This window comes from Rhineura floridana, chromosome 4 (assembly GCF_030035675.1).
Source record: "Rhineura floridana isolate rRhiFlo1 chromosome 4, rRhiFlo1.hap2, whole genome shotgun sequence".
NCBI lineage: Eukaryota > Metazoa > Chordata > Lepidosauria > Squamata > Rhineuridae > Rhineura > Rhineura floridana.
This window is the reverse complement of record NC_084483.1, coordinates 12,297,206-12,318,353: the sequence shown is the minus strand read 5'-3', so window position 1 is coordinate 12,318,353 and position 21,148 is coordinate 12,297,206. Positions and strand designations below refer to the sequence as shown.

The window sequence follows — 21,148 nt, the reverse complement described above, 5'->3', positions numbered from 1 at the left end:
GCTCCCGCACCATGTTGTTTAACTCCCATGCAGCATGGCCAGTCCTCAGGGATGATGGGAGTCGGGAGTCCAGCATGATCAGGAGGAGCATAGGTTCTCCCCTCCCACTGTTTTTCTCAATCAGCTTCCATAAGCAAGGGAGTAGGCAGTGCGGTAACTGGAATCACAAGAGGACTCTTCATAATGACTCACATTCTTTTTGTGATTTTGCTTTCATTTGCAAAACAATGACCTGTACCTCTTCCCTTTTAACAAAGATGCATGAGGGGTAGGCACCTGCAACTCACACAGCTCTGTCTTCAATGGGAGCTACTCATTCATCTTCTCTTGGTGTCTCCTGTAATGTTCCAGTTCACCCAGGATAAGGCCCTTCACAATACCAATGACATGGACGGATGGGGATGAATATGTATGCAGAGGCCATGTTTCTATGCCACTTGTTTGAACTGTTTGTGGTCATGCCCACTTCTCTGGAGAGAAACAAAAAAACAAGATTCCCAGCTTAAGTGTTACATCTGCAAACCAGGGATTATTGTTTTGCTCAGAACTATATAGTTTGTTCTTGGATGACTGATTGTGGTTTGAGCAAAGCAATCCATGACCTCTGGTTTGGATGTCATTCATACTAAGGCAAAGATCATGGTTTGTTTCCTCCATGCACTAGGGGGAGGAGTAGAACAGCCGAGATAGTGTAGTATGGTCACAGCCAACCTTTAGTTAGTGCAAACTGGGCCTGAGGCCCTATACGTAACAGAGAGAATGTAAACAAGGTTTCTGGGTGTTGATTCTGTCCTCCTGTTTTGCAGCAACCTATTGTGCCCCCTCCCTCATTAAAAGATTCTTTTGCAACCTGTTGCAACTTATAGATCATATTTTGGAGGAACAGACTTGCAAACTGGGGTAGAAGTGTCCTTTCTATTATGGGGAAAAATGCCAGACGTTAAAAAAAATTCTGGCATCTGAGAAAGTTGCAATAACCATTAAGTCACCCTGTGGACCAAAGACTACTCCTATGTCAAGGCACTAATCCACTCCTTTAACAGCTATAAATTATTTGGTGATTCACATCAGTGTTTGCAAGCATCACTGAGAATTTGCTCCCTTACAGGAAGCCTTTTTCCATGTGAGCAAGTTTCCATCAAAACCATGAAGATGTTATTACCATGAAGATGTACTGTAAGTGCTCACATCTGGTTCAGAGAATGGTCTGAAAACATTGGCAGAGTTCTGTTGCTGAAGTGATGAAAAGGGCTGACTGGCTCTCAGCAGGGCCTGGGAACCATATGTAAGGTATTCTGAACTCTCTGGGGAAGGAACTAATTATTTGTTTCACCTTTCTCAGTTATGAGTGCACAAACTGTGCCCTACTGTATTTGCTTGCTGCTGTCCAGCCCTTCCTAGTGAATTTTTAATTTCTTGACCAACATTACTTTTATTCAGCAGATAAGCTGATATCACCATATCCACTGTATCATTTATGGTGGTGAAGCTATGTTTATATAGAAAGAATTCTAATCCAAAAACATCCAGATGGCAGAGAAGTGGCACATGGCATCGTATAGCCAGCTAACAGGAGTGAACAGTCCTAGTGTCCCAATTTGATGTTTCTTTCCTGAGATGGAAAGGCACTTCCTATAATGTCATACAACTTCCTGTTGGAAAGGTCGGACAATGGAACAGATGAGCTAGGGAGGTGGTGGGTTCTACACTGGGGGCATTCAAGAAGCCACCAAGGATACCCACCTGTTGGGTATGCTTTAATTTGGATTCCTGCAGTGAGCAGGGGGTTGAACCTGATGGCCTTATAGGTCTCTTCCATCTCTATTATTCTAGGATTTTATACATCAACAGTAATGAAACATACCGTAGTCGTGCTGGGATTTCCCCCTTTTGAGATATTTCTGGACCTTACCTTAAGAAAAAGCTTTTAATGGTGGCAGCACATGAAGCAGACAGGTCTTTAACACATGCAGCAGTCATAGCCCTGCTACCACCACCCCTGGCCATGCAGGTTATTGTGAAACATGTTTCTATTGGAGAAGCAATCTTAAAACCCTCCTCATATTAAAGAGGGCAAAACAACAGGCATACCTCCAGATAGTTCCAGCAACAGAATGCGCACACTGACAATACAACTAGAATTGGATTCCCATTTTTTCCCACGTTTATGGTGAGCTGAAAGTTGACCAATGTAGAGTTGGCTTGTAATTATGCCATTTTAGCATCTAGCTGCTCTAATTATAACACACATATATAAGTTAGCTCTGGTAATTTGAAGTACAGTATGAATGCTTGAGACAGATTTACAGGGGCTAAGGTTGATAGATTTGTAGGCTTGCAGGATTGGTATAATCCTTTAAGATTACTCTTTAACCCTTGGCCATTATAAAACATATATATAATTAGCTATCAGCAGATACATATAGTGTATGTACCCATGGAATGAAAGAACTGCCTTAGTGGTGCTGATTTGAAAACTGGAAATAAGTCAGGGATACACTCGCCCTCTTCTTTACACACATTAGTCACTCTTCTAGGTCACATTAGAATCTCTTCATAGAACTGTATAGCCTTCGGGTAAAATCACAAGTCACAACAAAGATTGTACTATTTTAAAAATGTTTTAATAGGGCTTATCAGTTCATACAAGTTAACCCACTTTCACATCTTTGTAGAATACAAACAAAAAAATTAAAAAAATCCCTACCTACAGTTAACGTAAGGATTTAAATATTTACTACAAATTCTTGTAACTGGTCATTAAAATTCAATCACCAAAAAGGAGCACATGGCTTACAAAATAAATATTTAAATATAAGCTCCTGCAATCTTTCTAAAAAGATCCCTTTTAGTTGATTAAATAAACAAGGAGTAAATGGTAACATCAAACTCCTATTAAGGGGGTTTACAAAAAAATAACCCGTGATACATACTCGGACAAATCTTTTATCGCATTGTGTTTTAGCAAATAATATGTGACAGCAGGACCCTCAAAAGGTATCTGTTTGTGATACTTTTATCAAAGGTGGCCTAGATGTTTTCTTCTGCAAGTGATTTTGAATTTAATGAATGAAAGAAAAAAGTTCTAGAGAAGGTAAAGCCTGAATCCAGAGCATAACTTTGCAAAAACCTACAGCAACATTCCAAGGGCCAGATCTGCAGAAGTAAATTAACTTTGAATTGACCAAAAGCACCTTGAACTGATAAACTGAGTCTATCATTACCTTGAGAAAATAATTTTCTGTTATGCACTTGGATTGCTTTTGTGAAAATTATCTTCCTTTGGAAGTAACAATACTTTGTCACTACTTAGAGCATACTCATTTGTATGCTACTCTCATGAAAGGGTGCAGGGCCAATCCTATAAGTAAGCCAGAGCAAGAGAAGGCTCCCTATCAGGCTCTGTTTAACTCTTCCTTAATTACCATTGTGACCACTTCTTTGAAAGAAATGATGCATCAGAATATATTAACTGAAAAATAGTAAAATCATAGTTTGAAAGGAACTATTTAACATTCTCATTGTATTTTACAAAACTTTGTCCTGTAATAACACTAAGCTAAAACACTTGATCTTATTTTATCTCTAGATGGAAAGAATAGTTGAAAACCAGATTCAATTTGCACTTAAGAGCAATGTTTCATGTTGAGAGGTGCCAGTACCTTAGTGGGCTGAGTGATATATTACTCTAAAGTAAGATTCTTCTCAACAGTTAGACTAGCAAGTTCAAGTTCTTCTGGAATTCAGTGGAATGCGAGACTTGTAAGATTTGGATTTGGCACTTGGATTCCCCCCCCTGAATTTAAAAATAGGAAGGCACAGTATTGATGCATTTTTAGCAAAAACAAAACAAGTCTTCACCTTTGTAACCCCTACAACAAAGAAACAACATGTTTTAAGAGAGACCTGCATTTCTTCACATTGGCTGCTGCTTTGCCTTAGTTATACTACAAGGCCTTGTCTTCCAGCTATCTCCACAAAAGCTCCAATTAACTATAATTTCAGAAAACCTTTAGCAGTTTAACTTGGAAATCTAAACAACTCTGCCTTTCAAATGGCTGCTTACCGTTGCTTTGAATGCCAGGTCTGGTTGTAACTAGAATTCTCCAATAGATTCTGTAGCCTTTGGTACAAATATTGTAGCAAATACAAAAGCAACAAGAGTATTTACCCAGAAAATGAGACTAGAGCTAGAAACCTGAATTAAGAATATTTTACCAGCTTTAACACAAAATGTTAATAAAATTCATTGGCAGGGAGATGAGAGGGAGCCACAACAGAATACTTACCACAGCAGGTGCAGTCCCTCATTTGAGAATTCAGTCATTATTTTGGAGCAATTTGTTCTAGAGGTATGCTGCCAGTGAAATTTATAAAGTGACAGAATGCTGCATCTCCCGGCCAGTATACAACTCTGATAAGTGAAGCACTGGGATCAGAAGAGGTTGAGAACAGTATTAAGGCCCTTTGGGGAATGAAGAACAGTTTAGAAGTGCAGTGCCTTATCAATGTCCCCTCTGTACAGGGAATGTATGCAAGTGAGGGTGTACCTATAACAGAAGGTGAAGCTGTGCATGAAGCTATGGTGTGTGTGTGTTACAATACAGGCCGAAGAGATCAGTAACAGACAGTGAGTACAGGCAAACCAGAGGACAAGGGACAAGTGGTTTGCAGAGTGCCAGGTACTTAGAAGAAAGGCTGAATCACAGAGGGAAAAAGCTTGTGAAATTCCTCCACAAATTCTGAACGAACCTCAGTAGTGTTTCTGCGGAAACCACTTCAAAGTAGCTTAGAACAAGTGCAGATTTATCATATGAACTGCAATAGAGCACCAGCAATTTAACAAACCTAGCTTCTCAAATATTTCCCCAAACATTTCACTGTTTGAAAGAGAAGGGGTACACAATTCCCAATATTTGTTTTAACAAGAGGATTACATTTTTTAAAACAGCTATATATGAAAATTCCATTAAATATTGGGCCCAGAGAAACTGCTATAAGATTTCACATTTATTTGCATACAATGTGGAATGAAGGTTGATAAAGAGATGTTTTAAACAAATCCAGAATTACTCTCCTTTCAGAGGGACAACTGAAAAACAATCTATAGACAAACCATTCTGCCAATGGAAAGGAAAAACCTGGATTAAAACAGTAGTGAGCCGTCACTGTTGTTGCACTGACTGTGTAATCTGAAACCTCCTTCAAAACTACACAGACAACACATGAAAGAGAACAATTTTCTCTTTAACAAATGGGATAAGATAGAATTCTTCAGTTGAGAGACAACTCTAGAAATATTGATTTGGGGAGAACACAGGATGTTGAGATCATCCACAGTAACCCTTAACTATTCCTTTGCAGTTCATGGATACTGAGACAGTCTAAAGAATTAGATTATCCTTAGCTGGGGTTTCTTCTTTGCAGCTGATGCTATTCTATAGTCACCAAGGTGTGAAGAGGTGGCTGAAGTGAGTCAGTCTGGGTGTGTAACACTGTGAGATCATGCAAAGTTGTAGCTATGGGGGCTTCTGGGGGCCCTGAAGTGCCCCCTGATTTGCAGTCCGTTACTGCAGGGGATTCATTTTCATGCAGAGCAGTCACACTCCCTTGAATAGCAGTCAGACTTTGATAGTGCCCATTTTCAGAGAACGACAGCAGTTTCTCAGATATTTTGGAATGAGCCACATCATATTCTGCATCAGGAAGCTCCATCTTATGATCCTCATCATTCTTAGAGGCTCCTTCAACAACTACAAGGAAAGACTTCCAGGGTGTGTTTTTATCATGAATCTGAAAAAAAGAAAAACAACACACATGCAAAATTCACCACTAGCACTCATGACATTATACAGTGCCTTCAACCTACTCTGAATTCTGATTTTTAAATTGCTGTCTAAACAATAACAGCTCACTGTGCACAGGGTTCTAAGTGGATGACTTTTAGTCAGGCAGGGAGCTAGTGAGTTTAGCTACTGTTCCTGCATCCCCAACAAAGACTTACTTATTTTTACTTGTTTTTCCAGAGAACAGCACAACCTGTTTTTTTGGGTCTGCAACTACCTCCAACAACCTAAGCCTGCTTTTAAATAGTTTAAAACCCACTGATGAATAATGGCTAGGAGTAATTAAAATGTAAAAACAGTAGAAAATGTATCCATCCCAAGTTATGGTGTAGGAGATAAAAAAACCCACAAGCACAGGAAGAGTATATAAAAAGCTTAAAATTACAAGCAAATTAGATAAGTGCAGTTTCTCATTATTTATGAGTATATTGTTTTCACTATTTAATCAAGGAACAGCCTTTGGGCTTAGACATGTGTACAACTGAAGCCCCTTACTCTATGCATCACATTGCAGACTACCATGGAAAACTGACACCTGGTTGGGGAAGGTTATCAAGTACCATAGGCCTATTCAGGTTTTGGCTGAACACGTTAATGCTCAGACTCTGGACAGAGGCACAGAGATCTAACCTGCCATGGCATTAATGAAATCCCTAATTTGGTAGCAGTGTCTATCACTCACAGACCCAAGAACATAGTTCTGAAATCCAGAAAACTGGAAAGTCCCTACCTTAGGATTAGCCAAAGAATACTCCCGCTCTCTCTCTATGCAAAAATAACTGCCCATCAATTCTTCATTTTCAGATGGAGCCATGCTAAGGGGTATACACAATGTCTTCCATCTCTGCCCATGATACATCAGGGATAGGGAACCTGTGGCTCTCCAGATGTTGTGGGACTTCAACACCTATCAGCCCCAGCTAGCATGACCAACAGTCAGGGAGGATGAGAGTTGTAGCCAGTGACATCTGGAGGGCCACAGTTTCCCCACTCCTAATTTACAAGTCTTGCTGGAAAATATATAATGAAATAGTCTTCCTTACTGAGGTGTGCCGCCGAAGAGTAGATTTGTCAGTAAATGTCCGACCACAAGCATTGCACATGAATGGTTTCTCCCCTGTGTGGATCCGATGATGGCGTTGCAAGGCATTGAGCTGGGTGAACTGTTTACCGCACTGATCACAACAGTAGGGACGCTCACCTGTTAACCCAGAGCACACTGTTACTATTGCTTTTTGACTGAATGCCAAAAGGACTGCTCTTGTAGACTTTGATGGTAACCAAGTGCAGGAAGAAAACACTAAACAGTATCTGCAATATCTTCATCTTTGCAGCTGCACCAAATGCACCTTAAGATAAACTAGAGTACAATAACCTCAGAGCACAAATCAGAACCTCTGATGATAACAATGGTGCCATTGATTTCAATGGAGCATTCCCAACACAACACAGGATTGGTCTGAAAATTAAATAAGATTCTTTTATGTTTATATATTAATAAAAGCAACTCCATGAGTAGTTACACATTGTTCTTCAACTCTATCCGCAACATGTACAGTAGGTAACCCAGTTAGCCTGCAGACTGCTACACTGCATTCTTGTCATTATTTATCATACTGAGGTGGTGTATGGCCCTTGTTAATGGGGTTTATGTGCATTGCCTTACTCTATGTTATTTATGAAGTGCCTAAAAAAACTAAATTTTGTACAAAAATAGGATGACAGTCTAATTTAAACTAAAATAATGCTTAAACACAGGCTTGCTGAAATAAATTAGTAAGGCGTTTTAAAAAGAGGAGGAAGAGAATCAGTTGAACATCATTTGATAAGAGAGCTCCATAGATAAGGGTAGTAAGGGAAAAAGCAGGAAAGGGAACAGAGGAGGACACAGGGTGTAACAACCAACAGGAAACAGGAGGAGAAATCAGAAATGAAAATTAAACAGGAGGTAGTGAAAGAACACACATGAAAGCAAGAAGAGGAACCTGAAATTGAAAGCCAAGAGAAGATGGTAGCCAATAAAGAGACATCAAAAGCGAGACATGTTAAAATTTGCATGGAGGGAAAGGAATGAAGAAGCCAATGTAAGAACAAACCAAAAGCTTAAGCTGGGAATAGGAAAAACCAACTAAAGGACCATTATGGTTAAAGAAAACAGCCGAGGGAAGGAACTACTGTTTTCAGAAGCACTGAACTCAAACGCCAACAGTCGGAAATAAATGTTTAATGACTAATCATGTACCTAACAGCATTAGCAACATACAAAATCCTTCCAATCCTCTTTTATTCAGTCTCGCAACTCCTTCCATGCACCCACAGAGGTTGATCACAATTATTCTTATTGTATTGGTACAGATCTGATGCTGAGAGTTCAAGTATGGCCTCAGGAAGTCTCTGGCCTGGGGTTTTAAACCCTGGCAGTACAGATCCAAGCCCAACGCATCACCCACCATGCAGATTTCCCCAAGTATAAATGAATTTGGAAGACACTGAAGCAGGTTCATACAGGATTTGAAAGCCGCTGCTGTTAGTAGACTTTAAATACCAATTCCAAACTGACATTTAACCCTTGTTCAGGAAAGGTCCATGGATGTCTGTACTGACATGGGCAAGGTTAAAGCAGAAACATTTCCACAGGTTGCTTGCCTGGCAACCAGAGCTTTGGAAAGTTGAAAGTCCTTCAAAGGTGCTGTTCTGATTAGAGTTGGCCAAAACAGCTGAGCCATCTGAAAGGGGAATTACTTACTCAAATGCATTTCTAAACCGCTTAACATTTTAAAATCTTTTAGCGGTATACAAGAACACAATATAAAAACAGTATCCTAAAAACAGACACTGTTTTACTGTTTTTATGTTTGCATTATAAAAATGGCGTAGAAGAAGGAACATTCAGTAGTAACAGAGTCTAATCTTATGGGTCAGGGAAAGGCTGGGGGAAAAGACACATCTTTACAATATGGCCAAAGCAACTGATGGATGATGCTTCACGTACGGAAGAGTGAAGAGCATTCCAGAGTGCAGGACCAATGGTGGAAAACGCCTGTTTTGGGGCCAACACCCTTGTGATGTTCTGTAGTACATGGTGCTAAGAAATAAAACTTCACCAGATGATTCAAATAATTTTAGAATAAAGAAAGAGTGGAAGCCAAGGCTGAACATGGCAAAAAAATTGTGGAGGAAACAAGACATCACAGGATGAGAGAGTTTACAAATAGGGAAGAATGTCAACAAGGTATCCTTGGTAATGGAGCAACTGATGAAAACAATGCAAGAGAAAGAGTGATTAAGGGGGCTGTATTTTAGCAGAGATCTGTTCAAACTCACAATCCTTTCTCTCCAAGTCAGCTTTTGCCACATATTTCATAAAACCACAAACAGTATCACCAGGGGAACTAAACGTGAGAAGAGCCCCTCTTCAGTTCACACCAAAGCTTTAAAGCCAGAGTCCCTCCTCCCCCTTCATCTTCATACCTGTATGAACTTTAATATGCTGATATAGTGAATTTCTCTGTGCAAACGTTCGGAAACAAACTTCACATTTAAATGGCTTGGACCCAGTATGGATTCGGTTGTGGTGCTTCAAATACTCCTTAGAGGCAAAGCTCTTCCCACATGTTTCACACATGAAAGGTCGTTCCCCTAGAGGGCACAAGAATCAGAGGGGAGAAAAGATGAAAAGGTTATTTTAAACTACTGATGGCAACAATAAGCAAGCAAGTATTGTAGCAAGAAGATGGACTGAGAGTGATCCACTTCAACTGCACTTTGCATTTGCAGTTTTAACTCTTCTAAGCTGCTGCTTCAGCAATGAATTCTCTAAGGTAGGGCAAGGGAGATGGTGCAGCAGTGTCACCATGTAAAGTGATGCACACCAGAGCAAAAATATCCTAACTTCACATATGCACTAATGGGGTGTAAACTGGGAGTGCCTGTTCAGAAAAGAGATCTTGGGGTTGTGGGTGACAGGTTGATAAAAATGTCAACCATAAGGGCTACAAACTTGCATTTTGAAAACAGAAAGTGAAGGTTCTCACAATTCCAATAGCAGCCTTCAACCCACCGAGAAATGGCTTTGGAAGGCACATTTGGCACGTTGAGTCTATGTTACCCAAATTAAATAAAGTATATTTCTTCTAAACTAAGTACAAAGCTAAACTCTTTTCTCTTAAGAGGAACCAAGTAATGATGTTAGGAAACACTAAGCCCATAATAATACTGGAGAGCCAGTGTGGTGTAATGGTTAGGGTGTTGGACTACAACTTTGGGAGACCAGGGTTTGAATTCCCACTGAGCCATTAAGTTCACTGGGTGACCTTGGGCCAGTCACTGCCTCTCAGCCTAACCTACCTCACAGGGTTGTTGTGGAGATGGAATAGGGAGGAGAGAACCATGTATGCCACCTTGAGCTCCTTGGAGGAAAGGTGGATATATATGTAATAAATAAGTAAAATAAATAATAATTTTCAACAATGGAAGAAATAGCATTGATGTGTGGCTTGAACCTATAACCCCAGTTTCAAGAAAATTGAATACCACCCAATGTGAAGTTAAGTCCAACTCAGAAATTGAAATTAACGGACCTAAGCTAGTCATGTCCACTGATTTCAATGTGTCTATTCCAAGTAGGACACAACCCATTGACTATAAAGAATCAGACTAGGCAGCAGACTGCCCTCTGTTAAAAAAAAACACAGAACCTGAATGTCCCTCCAAATCAAGTGCACAGCTATCAGTACAGTATCAACCTTTATTTTCTGTTTTTCTCTGATCACTTATGAATGATGTCAAACCAGTGGGTTTGCAAATCTGCAATGCTTTGAAAGAAAAACAGACCAGTAATACTGCACCTGTTCCAAATTACTTGCTCTTTGGGATCAATGTGGCCACACACTCAGATATACAGGAAGTCAGACCATGAATGGAACAGTTGGAATGTAAAAAAGCAAGACGATGTTCATACCTGTGTGGCACCTTTTATGATATATAAGCATGTGATTTTGTGTAAATCTTGCTCCACAATCACTACAAACAAAAGGCTTTTCACCAGTATGGATTCTGAAATGAAAAAACAATACAAATCAATACAAGTATAGTACGTGTTCTCCTTTACTAAGCAGTAATTAGCAACTGGCACTCTACCATATTGACTGTGGTTGTTCTTGCCAATCCAGTGATGGGACTCTCTTTCTTAGCCCCCAAAGCTCCAGAAACTGAATGCAGCTCAAAACCAAATGCTCCACATCAACTTGTGTAGGAAGTTCACGGTCGAATAGAGGATGTGCACACAGAAGTCATCCTCTGCATGCACACTGGAAGGATGGGTGATAATCTCAACAACTATTACACTCCACCCCACCCCTGGTCTTACTCTCTTGTGCCAAGCCAGCAGAAATGCTTTAAAGTAAGGTACAAAAAAAGAACCCCAAAACTTGTTTAGAATGTGCTGCTTTAAATTAAAACTATATTGAAGAAGTCTTAGTTTTCAGGTATTATTTGCACTTCTTTGTACTAAACAGAACAAAGCAGCCAGCAATATTGGATCAACAAGAATGTTTTCCTGCGGGGGGGAAAATCCAAGCATCATGGCTCACTAATATTTTGGTTTTTTGAAAACTGTGGGGAGGGATGTTTTGCTTGTGGAAGCCATGGAAGAGTTACCTTTTGGATTTTATTCCCTCGACTTAAAAAACACCAACACATATAAAATTAATCACAAGCTGGGTCCTTACCTGCATGCCCTGTTTCTTCTGCTGGGGTCAAACACTGCACAACAACAATCGATATCCCTGGCTCAGCAGGTAAGATGCAAACTTCTTCAACATGCTAAACAGATGGAACTAGGGATAACCCTCCTTTTAGGAGTCCAGTTTTCTAAAACACACCTCTAAAATTGTTACTGTTGCTGAATGAGGCTAACTATGAAGGAGCTGCATGCCCCTTCACCATCTTCATCAAATATGAATTCCAGTCCAAACATGTGAACTGAGAAATGCACCTGAGATATCTAGGTGCCCTGGAAACCCATAGAGCACTTAAGTTTCCTGTGTTTTATACAGACTACCCCATTATCTCTTAGAGGAGGTTGAAGCAGTGTCTCATCCCAGAAAAAGTAAGTTGACTCATAGGGAAGGACTCAGTTCCTTGTCTACTCTGCAGGTTTCAAGTGCTGCTCCACAGTGGGTAGGATGAAAGCAGTGGAAAGACCGTCTAGAGAGAAAGCAATTGCTAAAGCTGGGGTTGAGGAACCTCTGGTCTTCTTAAAGACAGCCTACAGAGAACCAAAGAATTCAAAGCCCTTATTATGGTAAAGAAGTGCCACTTCTACAGCCTGAGATTTGAGGTTCAGCCCAATGAGATTATGACTCTGGGGATGGAAAGTAGCATTGGAAACACTTCAGGAGACCTTTCAGTTTTCACCGAGACAAAATGTTTGCCTTGGATGCTGGCCGCTGAAGAACACATCTCTTTGAATTTTTCATGGGGCAAACGGATCCATCAACAGCACTGAAGTTTTGCTGTCAAACCCATCTCTGAAAATTTGAGAAGGTGAGTGGGAGAAAGAGTGGTAATGTTTAGGATCAAAGGATTCTGCCACTCTTCGTGCTTAGCTAACGTATGGACAATGCTTGCAACACCAAGGGCTACATTCCACCCTTTGCTTCTCTACAACTACAACAGGGATACACAATCCCCATCATCCCTGACTATTAGCCATGTCTGCTGGGACTGATAGAAGCTGTAATTTAACAACATCCAGAGGACCATAGATTCCCCATCCTGAAATTATACAGTACCTTGTTAAGGTTGTAATCTTAAATAAATGTAAGAATTGCCATGCTGGATCAGACCAATCATTTCTTAAGCTCTGTCTCTAACAGATGCTCTTGGGAAGCTCACAAACAGGATACGACAGTGATCGATGCCGTTTGTCTCCATGTTTATTAATCAGTGGCATACTATGAGCACAGATGCTAACAGTCACAGAAAGGCCCTATCCTCCATGTGTTTCTCTAACCCAAATTGCCACATTCTGTGAATTCCATAACTATGCATTGCATGAATCTTCCCTTTGGGCCTAGTTCTCACCGGAGTGTGTGGACTGTACCACCTCAACCTGTACCTGGACTGTACCACTTCAGACTGCTGGCAAGGGCTCACATGACTGAATGATCCTCCATAGTAAAAGATTCACTCTGCACAGAAAATTAGATGCTAGTGAGAAGGGTTCCACTTTTGGCTTTTTCCTGACACTAATTCCCTACATTGTAGGATTGTTTTTTGTATGTGGAAGCAAACAATCAAATGATCACCCACCTGTAGCCTGAAATAGTACAGTCTGGCAAAAGACTGTCCACCTCAGTGTAAACTAAGCCTTTGGGCCAAACTACATGTGAAGCAAGAGATCTGTGATCAGGTATTCCATTGTTTCCATTTTTACATAAAAGCAGTTGGAGACTCTGAACTGGATCAGAGCAGTGACAGGAAAGCATTATTTAGCCCCACCCCTGATATCTAACCCCTACCCTACAAGCTGCTAGTTGCCCTGTGTGGGAACAAACACATGTTCCTATATTTTTATCCCCATTGTGGGTTTAATAGCAGCTTTGGGGTGAGATTTAAAACAGAAAAATGGTGCTGGGAATTTAAACCCCACTTCCCCAATGCCTCTTTTCCAATCTGATTTGGAGTCAGCTGCAGCTGCTGTAAATTTCTCCCCAGCTCCGCTATATACTTTAGACCAGAATATCACACAGCATTCTAAATGTGGTGTCAGAACACACTCTTTTCGATCCATTTGTTACAAGATTCCAATGACCACGTTTGCCTTTTCCCCCGACTTGACACACAGACCTGAACTTTCTACCACTGACCTAAATTTCTTTTTTGTGGTAGTTACAGTCAAACCCTCGTATGTGAAGCTAGGGGTTATGTTGGTACCAATGGCAGCATGTTGCTTCATCTTAGACTGAAGACCCGTCATCTGCTGTTTGTCTACTCTACTGTGTCAGGACATGAGTGACTACACTCAATTTGACTCCTGCTGCTTTCTCTATTGTTCCCATTCAAGCTACCAAAACATTAGTGCTGTTTAGTTCTTCATAACTTAGTATTCTCACACACAATTTTGACGTTACTGTGGTACTCAGCTCATGGTTATCTAAGGACATTCCCACGGGTTTTGGTATTGGACACAACACAAACTTATTACTGCATTAAATGTAAGATGAGGAGTGACACTGGATTATAAGCAGAGCCTCACTTCCCTTGGTGGCCTTTGCCAAAGTGACACTATGATGATGAGACACTATGATGATTTCATACGTAAGATATTGCTCAAATCATATCAGAGTTCAGTATGTTACTTCCGACATAGTGATTGCATTTGGCAGTTTCTTGGACTTACCCATGAGTACACACCATGGAACTCAGTGGTGTTTACTTCTGAGAAGATTGGACTGTAAACTGTGATGATGTAAACTTCAGGGAGCATTCCCAGAAGTATCCAGGTCATTCTTTGACTAAGTTACATTAACTGATTGTCAAGGCATGTGACAGGCTGTTAAGATTTACTTCCACAAAAGTCAACAGGAAGTTGTTCTCAGCCAATTTCTATTCTCTTAGCATGCCATCTCCCAATTTGAAAGTTGCATATATAGAGGTAGAAAACATTCAAGTTTGTATTCTTCCTAGGCATTGTAATGTGTTTTATCCAAATTAGATGACAAAAATCAGACTGGATTGTTAATGATGGTGTTCAATTAAGTCATACTTGGAGAAGACCCAATTTAATAGACATGACTAACTTAGGTTCATTCATTTCAATAGATCTACTCTTAGGACTTAGTTGAATACAACCCAAAGTCTTTTTTTGCCATTTATTTTAACTTCAGTTCTGAGTATTAGTCTGATGAAATCAGGAATCTAATCTGACCAGTTCTTTGCCAAAGGGTTACATATTCTCGCAACTATTTTAAAGACAGGTCATGAGAGTTTGAGCTTGTATTTTAGTGTGATCTGCATAATGGCCTCAGCCTATTCCTTGAAAAGCACAGAATAAACACTACCAAAACTCTTATGAGTAAACCTACTCATAAAACCCTACTTTCTTATTTGACCATTGACAAGCCGCCTTGGGGGATATTACCTGGGTGGGGGGGGGTTGCCCAGAGATTTAACTAATAAGGCCAGTTAAGTCTGTTCATACCTCATGTGTGTTTTAAGTGCCGAAGGCTGAGAAAACTTAGCCTCACACTCTGTGCACCCATAAGGCTTGTCGCCTGTATGTGTCCTTTCATGAAGCCTCAAGGCCGTTTTGGAGCTCAAACCCTTTCCACATTGTAGGCAGTGATGACGCTCCCCACCACCCTCATGAACCTGCAGAATGTGCCGCTTGACGTCCTTCTTCCTCTTGAACTTCTTACCACAGAGCTCACAAGGGAAGTGTCGCTCGCTGCTGTGGACGTGGCGTTGGTGGCTTTTAAGGTTGCACCGGTTGGCAAAAGTCTGGCCGCAGGTTTCACAACGGTAAATAATTTCAGCTGCAATCCCATGCCTGTGCCTTATGTGTTTCAGAAAGCTCTTCTCATACAGGAATTCTCTCTCACAGGTGCTGCACGTAAAGTTACCACCACGGTTCTTTTTCTCCTCCTCTGATTTATTCAAACTTCCTTCCAGATCATCAGTACCAACACACTCTTTACTTTCAGGTTTCACACTGTTTGCTGCTTGCCCTATCTTTTCCTCCTCCTCCTCCCAATGCATGCTGTGGTCTTTGGCGAGCCTGCTTTCTTCAGCAATGGCTTCGGCATACTTTTGCTGCTCTCGCAAGCGCCTTGTATACTTTTTCTTGGGTATTTCCACAAAGACTTTCCTGCCAGCCAGTCTTCCACTGGCCCTCCTGATTTTGGCACAAGGAGCCTTCAGGGCTTCTGTCTTCTTGTCTAACTTCTCCTTTAATTTAGCAGTGGGAGCCTCAAGGCTCTCTCTGTCTCTGGGTCTCTCAAGCGGAGAATTTGTAACATAGTCCATGTTGCCACTTGGTATGTCAACGACTGCCTTTGGCTCAAATAAACCGCATGGCTGGGAAAGACTGTCCTCTTCAGCATCCTGCGATTCAGAAAAATTTTGCAACTCCAACAATACTGATTCAAGCATCTGCTTCTTCAGCTGAAAGCAGGTTTCTGACAAATCCAAGCACTTTAGTTTCTCAGCTATTTCCAACATACGCTGAACCCGCTCTTCTTCTACTTCTACCTTGGCGGTATAGACAAACTCAAGAAAAGATGCAAAGTCAGCTACCTGGACTTCGTTCAATAATACGTTTGTCCTTGGTCCATCCATGCACTTTTCATTAAGAAACACCTCTTTAAAAAACTTGCTTGTTGCTGCCAGGACAGCTTTATGAGCAACAAACTCTGCCCTGACACCTTGATATTCCACACTTACAGTCACATCACAAAGGTGGCCTAGGAGACGCAGCTGGTGCATTTCATTCAGAAGGTTGATTGGCGAGGATTTAGATTCCAAGAGAACAGCATTACTGTCCATCTTCTTCCTTTCTAAAAACTATGAACAGCAAAACCACATATTAATTGCTTGCCAGGAAGTGGATATCAAGAATTATGGAAAATTGTTACCCTAATTATCATTTAAATAGGAAAATAATCCTGCTCTGCAAAAACTGTAAAGCACATGGAACTCTGTCCATTACTGGAAGCGAGACTGTGTGGTCCTAATTTTGCTTAAATAGCAGGAGTTCAAAGATTTGGGCTTAACTGGCAGCTATATTTTTATTTTATTTATTAAAAATTATACCACTTAACAAAAATCTCTAAGCAGTTTACATAAAAACAATAAGAACATAACAACAGCCCCCGATAAAATTTCTTTAAAACTAGTTAAGAACTAGAATGGGCGAAGCTTTCTGCCTCTTACCCTACCTTCTCCTAGGTCCCTGCTAACGTAAAATAGCATTTATTTTAGCCTTGTATACATTTGGAAGAAAAGATACTCAGCCTTTCTGAACCCAAGAGTCCATCAATTCTAACTGTTAGCCTAACCATTTATTTGTGATCACCACCGACCTCTCCTTTCCCCCCGGGGTCCTGTGGCCCATGAAGAGAACCTGGGGGACAAAGGGGGATTTACTCGTGTATCAGATTTTTCTCTCCCTCCCTGTCAGGATTTTGCCATCTATTGCTGGTGTTTACTGCAAAAAACAACCTGCTGCAGAGAAAGAACCTCTCCTTTCTTCCCCATTCTCTGGGAAGGTAAGAGCTGCCTTTTCTCCTGCAAGTTGGAAGTTTTGTAAAAAAAAAACTGGAATAGCACCCCACTGCTGCCCCTTGTACAAATCCAGCAGTAAGGAAAAAAGAAAAAGAAGACCACACTTCTTGGCTGAGAATTTAGAAGGGGGAGGGGTGGTTTTTCTCCCTTCTGTTTGGTCTTTTTCTGGAGGCAACGGTAAGGTTCTGCTGGTAAAAGCCTAACTTGCAGAATTGGGGGAGGGACCTATCCTTTCCTCCAAGGAGAATGGTAGAAGAAAGGAGGGGTAGTTTCTTTCCCACACCACAGCTCTCGCTAGAATTGCAGAGGCAGTTACTGGATCAGGGAAGGGCAGCTGCACTGCTGGCAAAGAGGTGAGAGAATTGATGGAGCCTCATGCTTGATTTTTGAACAGGTGTAGATAACACTGTATCAGTATATAGTGTTTTTATACATAGTTGGGGTTTTCTTTGCAAAATACATAAGAACATAAGAAGAGCCTGCTGGATCAGACCAGTGGCCCATCTAGTCCAGCATCCTGTTCTCACAGTGGCCAGCCAGGTGCCTGGGGGAAGCCTGCAAGCAGGACCCGAGTGCAAGAACACTCTCCCCTCCCGAGGCTTCCGGCAACTGGTTTTCAGAAGCATGCTGCCTCTGACTAGGGTGGCAGAGCACAGCCATCATGGCTATTTTACAGCAAAATAGGGGACACTGTGTCTATGTTAGGAATTTTACCCTCTGAGCCAAATATTAGTTATTTTTGTAATGTTTCCTTCGCAGATGCTCCTAGATGAAATGACCCCAAATTGGCATTCTTGTAACTTGGCATAATGGGAATATAAACATGATTCAGCTGCACACTTAGCTGTAAGACAATTATCACATTTGCTGGCTAGTTAGTATCATGGGATTGTCCACCATGTATATGTAGTAGGTATGGCAAATGACCATACAAATATTAGAAGCTTGTTAAAATGATAATAAAAGCTCAAGGCCGTTCGCCGTGTTCTGCTTTTAGGAGAAGTACATCATTTATGTATACAAGAACAGGCCTCCTCTGCAGTGGCGCTCCAACTGTGAAATACCTCCTGAGGGAGGTGCACCTGGCATGAACACTATATTTTTTTCAGTGCCAGGTTAAACCTTTTTATATGCTCAGACATTTTAATTATATTTTTAAATGGCTGAGTAGCTTTAATCCTTTTCATATTTTGTGGTATTGTTGGTCTGTATTATAATATTTCTGCAGTTTTAAACTACTCTGCATGCTTCCATGGAATTCATTTTTGGATAAAGGTTAATTTATAAATTTTAAAAATAAAATTAATTAATACAGGGATGAGTTGATTTCAGACTTGCATAATCTATGGGTTTTTTTTAAAAAAAAATTAAAATATTCTAAGGCCATATTCACACCATACATTTATTCTATTATTATTCCATTTTAAACTATCATGGCTTCCCCCAAAGAATCCTGGGAATGGTAGTTTGTGAAAGGTGTTGAGAGTTGTTGTTCTCACTGAATTACAATTACCAGAGTGGTTTAACAGCAATTCCTTTTCCCCAGACAACTCTAGAAATTGTAGATTTATGAGGGATGTGTTTTATATTTACAAACCAACAGCACATATTTGGGGTCTCTGAATAATGAAGGTATAGCTAATCTGTGTTCAGTGAACAAAACAGTTGGTCATATCAACAAAAGTATCTCTAGGGATGATAGGAAGCCCTCAGAATCCAAACTAATGGGGGTACAGCTGCTTAACTAGCTGGCTAACAAAGAATAATTCACCAGTAACAAAGAAGTCATCATTAACTCTCCCACCTTCCCAAACTATTGTGGAAAGCACATCTAAGGTGTAGCCTGCTATGTGTGTTTGACTAAAAACACAGTGGGATAATCATGACTACTAAGAAATCCTACGATGCAGCAGTAAAGGAGTTTCAGTGCCTCAATTCAGAAAAGCAAGAGAGATGTGCAACTTGGACCTGGTGTAAGAAAAAAAGCAAAACACCTAGCAAATGCCACATTGTGTGGTGCCTTAGCAACCCACATACTTGATAAAATGTCTATTTTTGTCACGACAATTTCAGTTGCACTTATTCTTATCTCTGGCCAGTGGTTCTGTATGAATAGCATAGCAGAATAAGAATCAGCAGTTCATTCCATCTTTACTCCTTTCACACACACACACACACACACACACAAATGCTCAAGATACTTATACCTCCTGTCATTTTGTTCCAGACAGTCTGGGCATTCCTTAGAAGATAGGAAATGCAGGAGGATCACAGAGCCATGTACATGCTCTGAAGAATACATTGCTGAGACTGCACAACTGAAAGCAGCGTGGCTGTTTTAAGGATTAGTGGCTCACAAACTCATCTTTCTGCATTATCACATTATGATAATCATAGGCCCTAGGCCAGGGCCTTCTTAACCGTGTATGACAATCTAGTCCTGGCCATTATCAGGAAAAAAAAGTGCAGGGCCAAGTGCAACTATTCTTAGTTGTTCCACAACCTTTCTGCAGACCAACTGAATGGGTCTTGTAGGCCACCAGCAGCCCATGGAAAACTGAGCACATCTGATCTCAGATGAACCTGAAACAGATAAACGCTGCAGCTGAACATACTAGCAGTGACAAAATGTGCTTACCCACAGTTCAAAATTCTAACCAACTGTCCCCTTAATCCCAATTCCTTTACTTCAATCAACTCTGCATAGCTTTCTGTTCACCCCAGGATTTGCCACCCAACTCTGTACTAACAGATAGCAAAACCCTCCCTTGTTTTAGAAAGCTGCCCTCTGCAAAATAGCAATTAATTATTTTTACAAAAACTAGTCGGTCATATTATCCTTCCTCTGTACCTCTGACCCCTTCTCCTTAGATAGCACTACTGCCCACCTCACCCACCGCACAGCAAGCCACCACCGTCCCATCTCCCTGGCTCACCTAACACCCACCCTCTTCCTTCCAGCATCATATACGAACATGGGGATCACGATCACCACCCCACCCAGTCTCCAAGCACTGCCGCCCCACGTCCGAGAGACCCTCAGGTGGCGCCCATCTTCTTCCTTGCAACATCCCAAACTAACGTGGGGTGGCTCGCCACTTCTTGCCTCCCAACTCTCTCTCTCTTACACACACACACACACACACCCTCCAAGCATTGCCGTCCTCCAACACCGCCACCCTCTTATCCCACCCCCGCCCCGCATCGGGTTCACAGCTGCCCCCCCACCCCTCACCCCCCACCCCCCACTGACCTGGCAGCTCAGCGCCATCTTCCACGGTGGGAGGGCGACGCCAATGGAGGCGGAGGCTGCGGCGCCGGAGCGAAGAGGGGCGGAGCGAAGAGGGGCAGCCAGCCCTCTTGGAGGGAGCGCTTTGGCCCCTCGGCTCAAACGAAGCGAGGGGGAACGAGGAAAAAGAGAGGAGATTGAAGGCGGAAACGGAGAAGGGGGAAGGGGTTACGTGCAACACCGCAGATGAATGCGTTAGGGCCGCCTCTTAGTCCCCTCGGGGGTTATTTTCAGCGTTAACTTAATGTTTATTAAAGGCAATGTTCAGAAAGCTTTTGGAATATCTTTAGAAAGAAAACAAACATAAAGGCATATCAGATCCCACGTCACTGAAAGTAACCTTTGCATGCATGTTCTTACAAAGAAACACACTGACGAAGATTTAGTCCACATTCCACATTATAAGCAAAAAACAAAAGGCGGCAAAGCTACAGCAATTTAAAATCACCTCAGAAAACGACAAAAGCAACTAATTCTTGATAGTGTAGTGCAGCTGACGGTTCGTTAAACCATTTTCAACAAATATGTTGTAGCAAAAATGCAACAAGTTCTCCCAGGTGGAGAATAACAACACACACACAGGTAAAATCGAGTTCAAGGCCCCTTATTTATTTACTGCAGTAAAGGCAAACCATACACATCACACAAGGGGTGAGGCGTGAGAGAGCCCCGAGGCCCTAAAAACAGGGATTTTTATACCCTTTACAAAACAAGCTGGTTAATTTTA

At 41.3% G+C, this 21,148-nt stretch overlaps 1 protein-coding gene across 2 annotated transcripts; it reads right to left on the bottom strand.

Annotated features, from left to right (window-relative positions):
* Positions 1-2,602: 2,602 nt before the first annotated feature.
* On the bottom strand, positions 2,603-20,583 carry GZF1 (GDNF inducible zinc finger protein 1). Of its 2 annotated transcripts, XM_061622486.1 has the most exons (7): positions 20,069-20,266; positions 19,636-19,715; positions 15,052-16,412; positions 10,807-10,901; positions 9,318-9,485; positions 6,890-7,047; positions 2,603-5,793 (listed from the first exon to the last, which is right to left on the bottom strand). In XM_061622486.1, the coding sequence occupies exons 1-7, from the start codon at positions 20,097-20,099 to the stop codon at positions 5,434-5,436; spliced, it is 2,253 nt and encodes a 750-aa protein (XP_061478470.1). In that variant the 5' UTR covers positions 20,100-20,266; the 3' UTR covers positions 2,603-5,433. The 2 variants fall into 2 exon arrangements, with proteins under 2 accessions (XP_061478470.1, XP_061478471.1); XM_061622487.1 differs by lacking the exons at positions 19,636-19,715; positions 20,069-20,266 and adding an exon at positions 20,386-20,583.
* Positions 20,584-21,148: the final 565 nt, after the last annotated feature.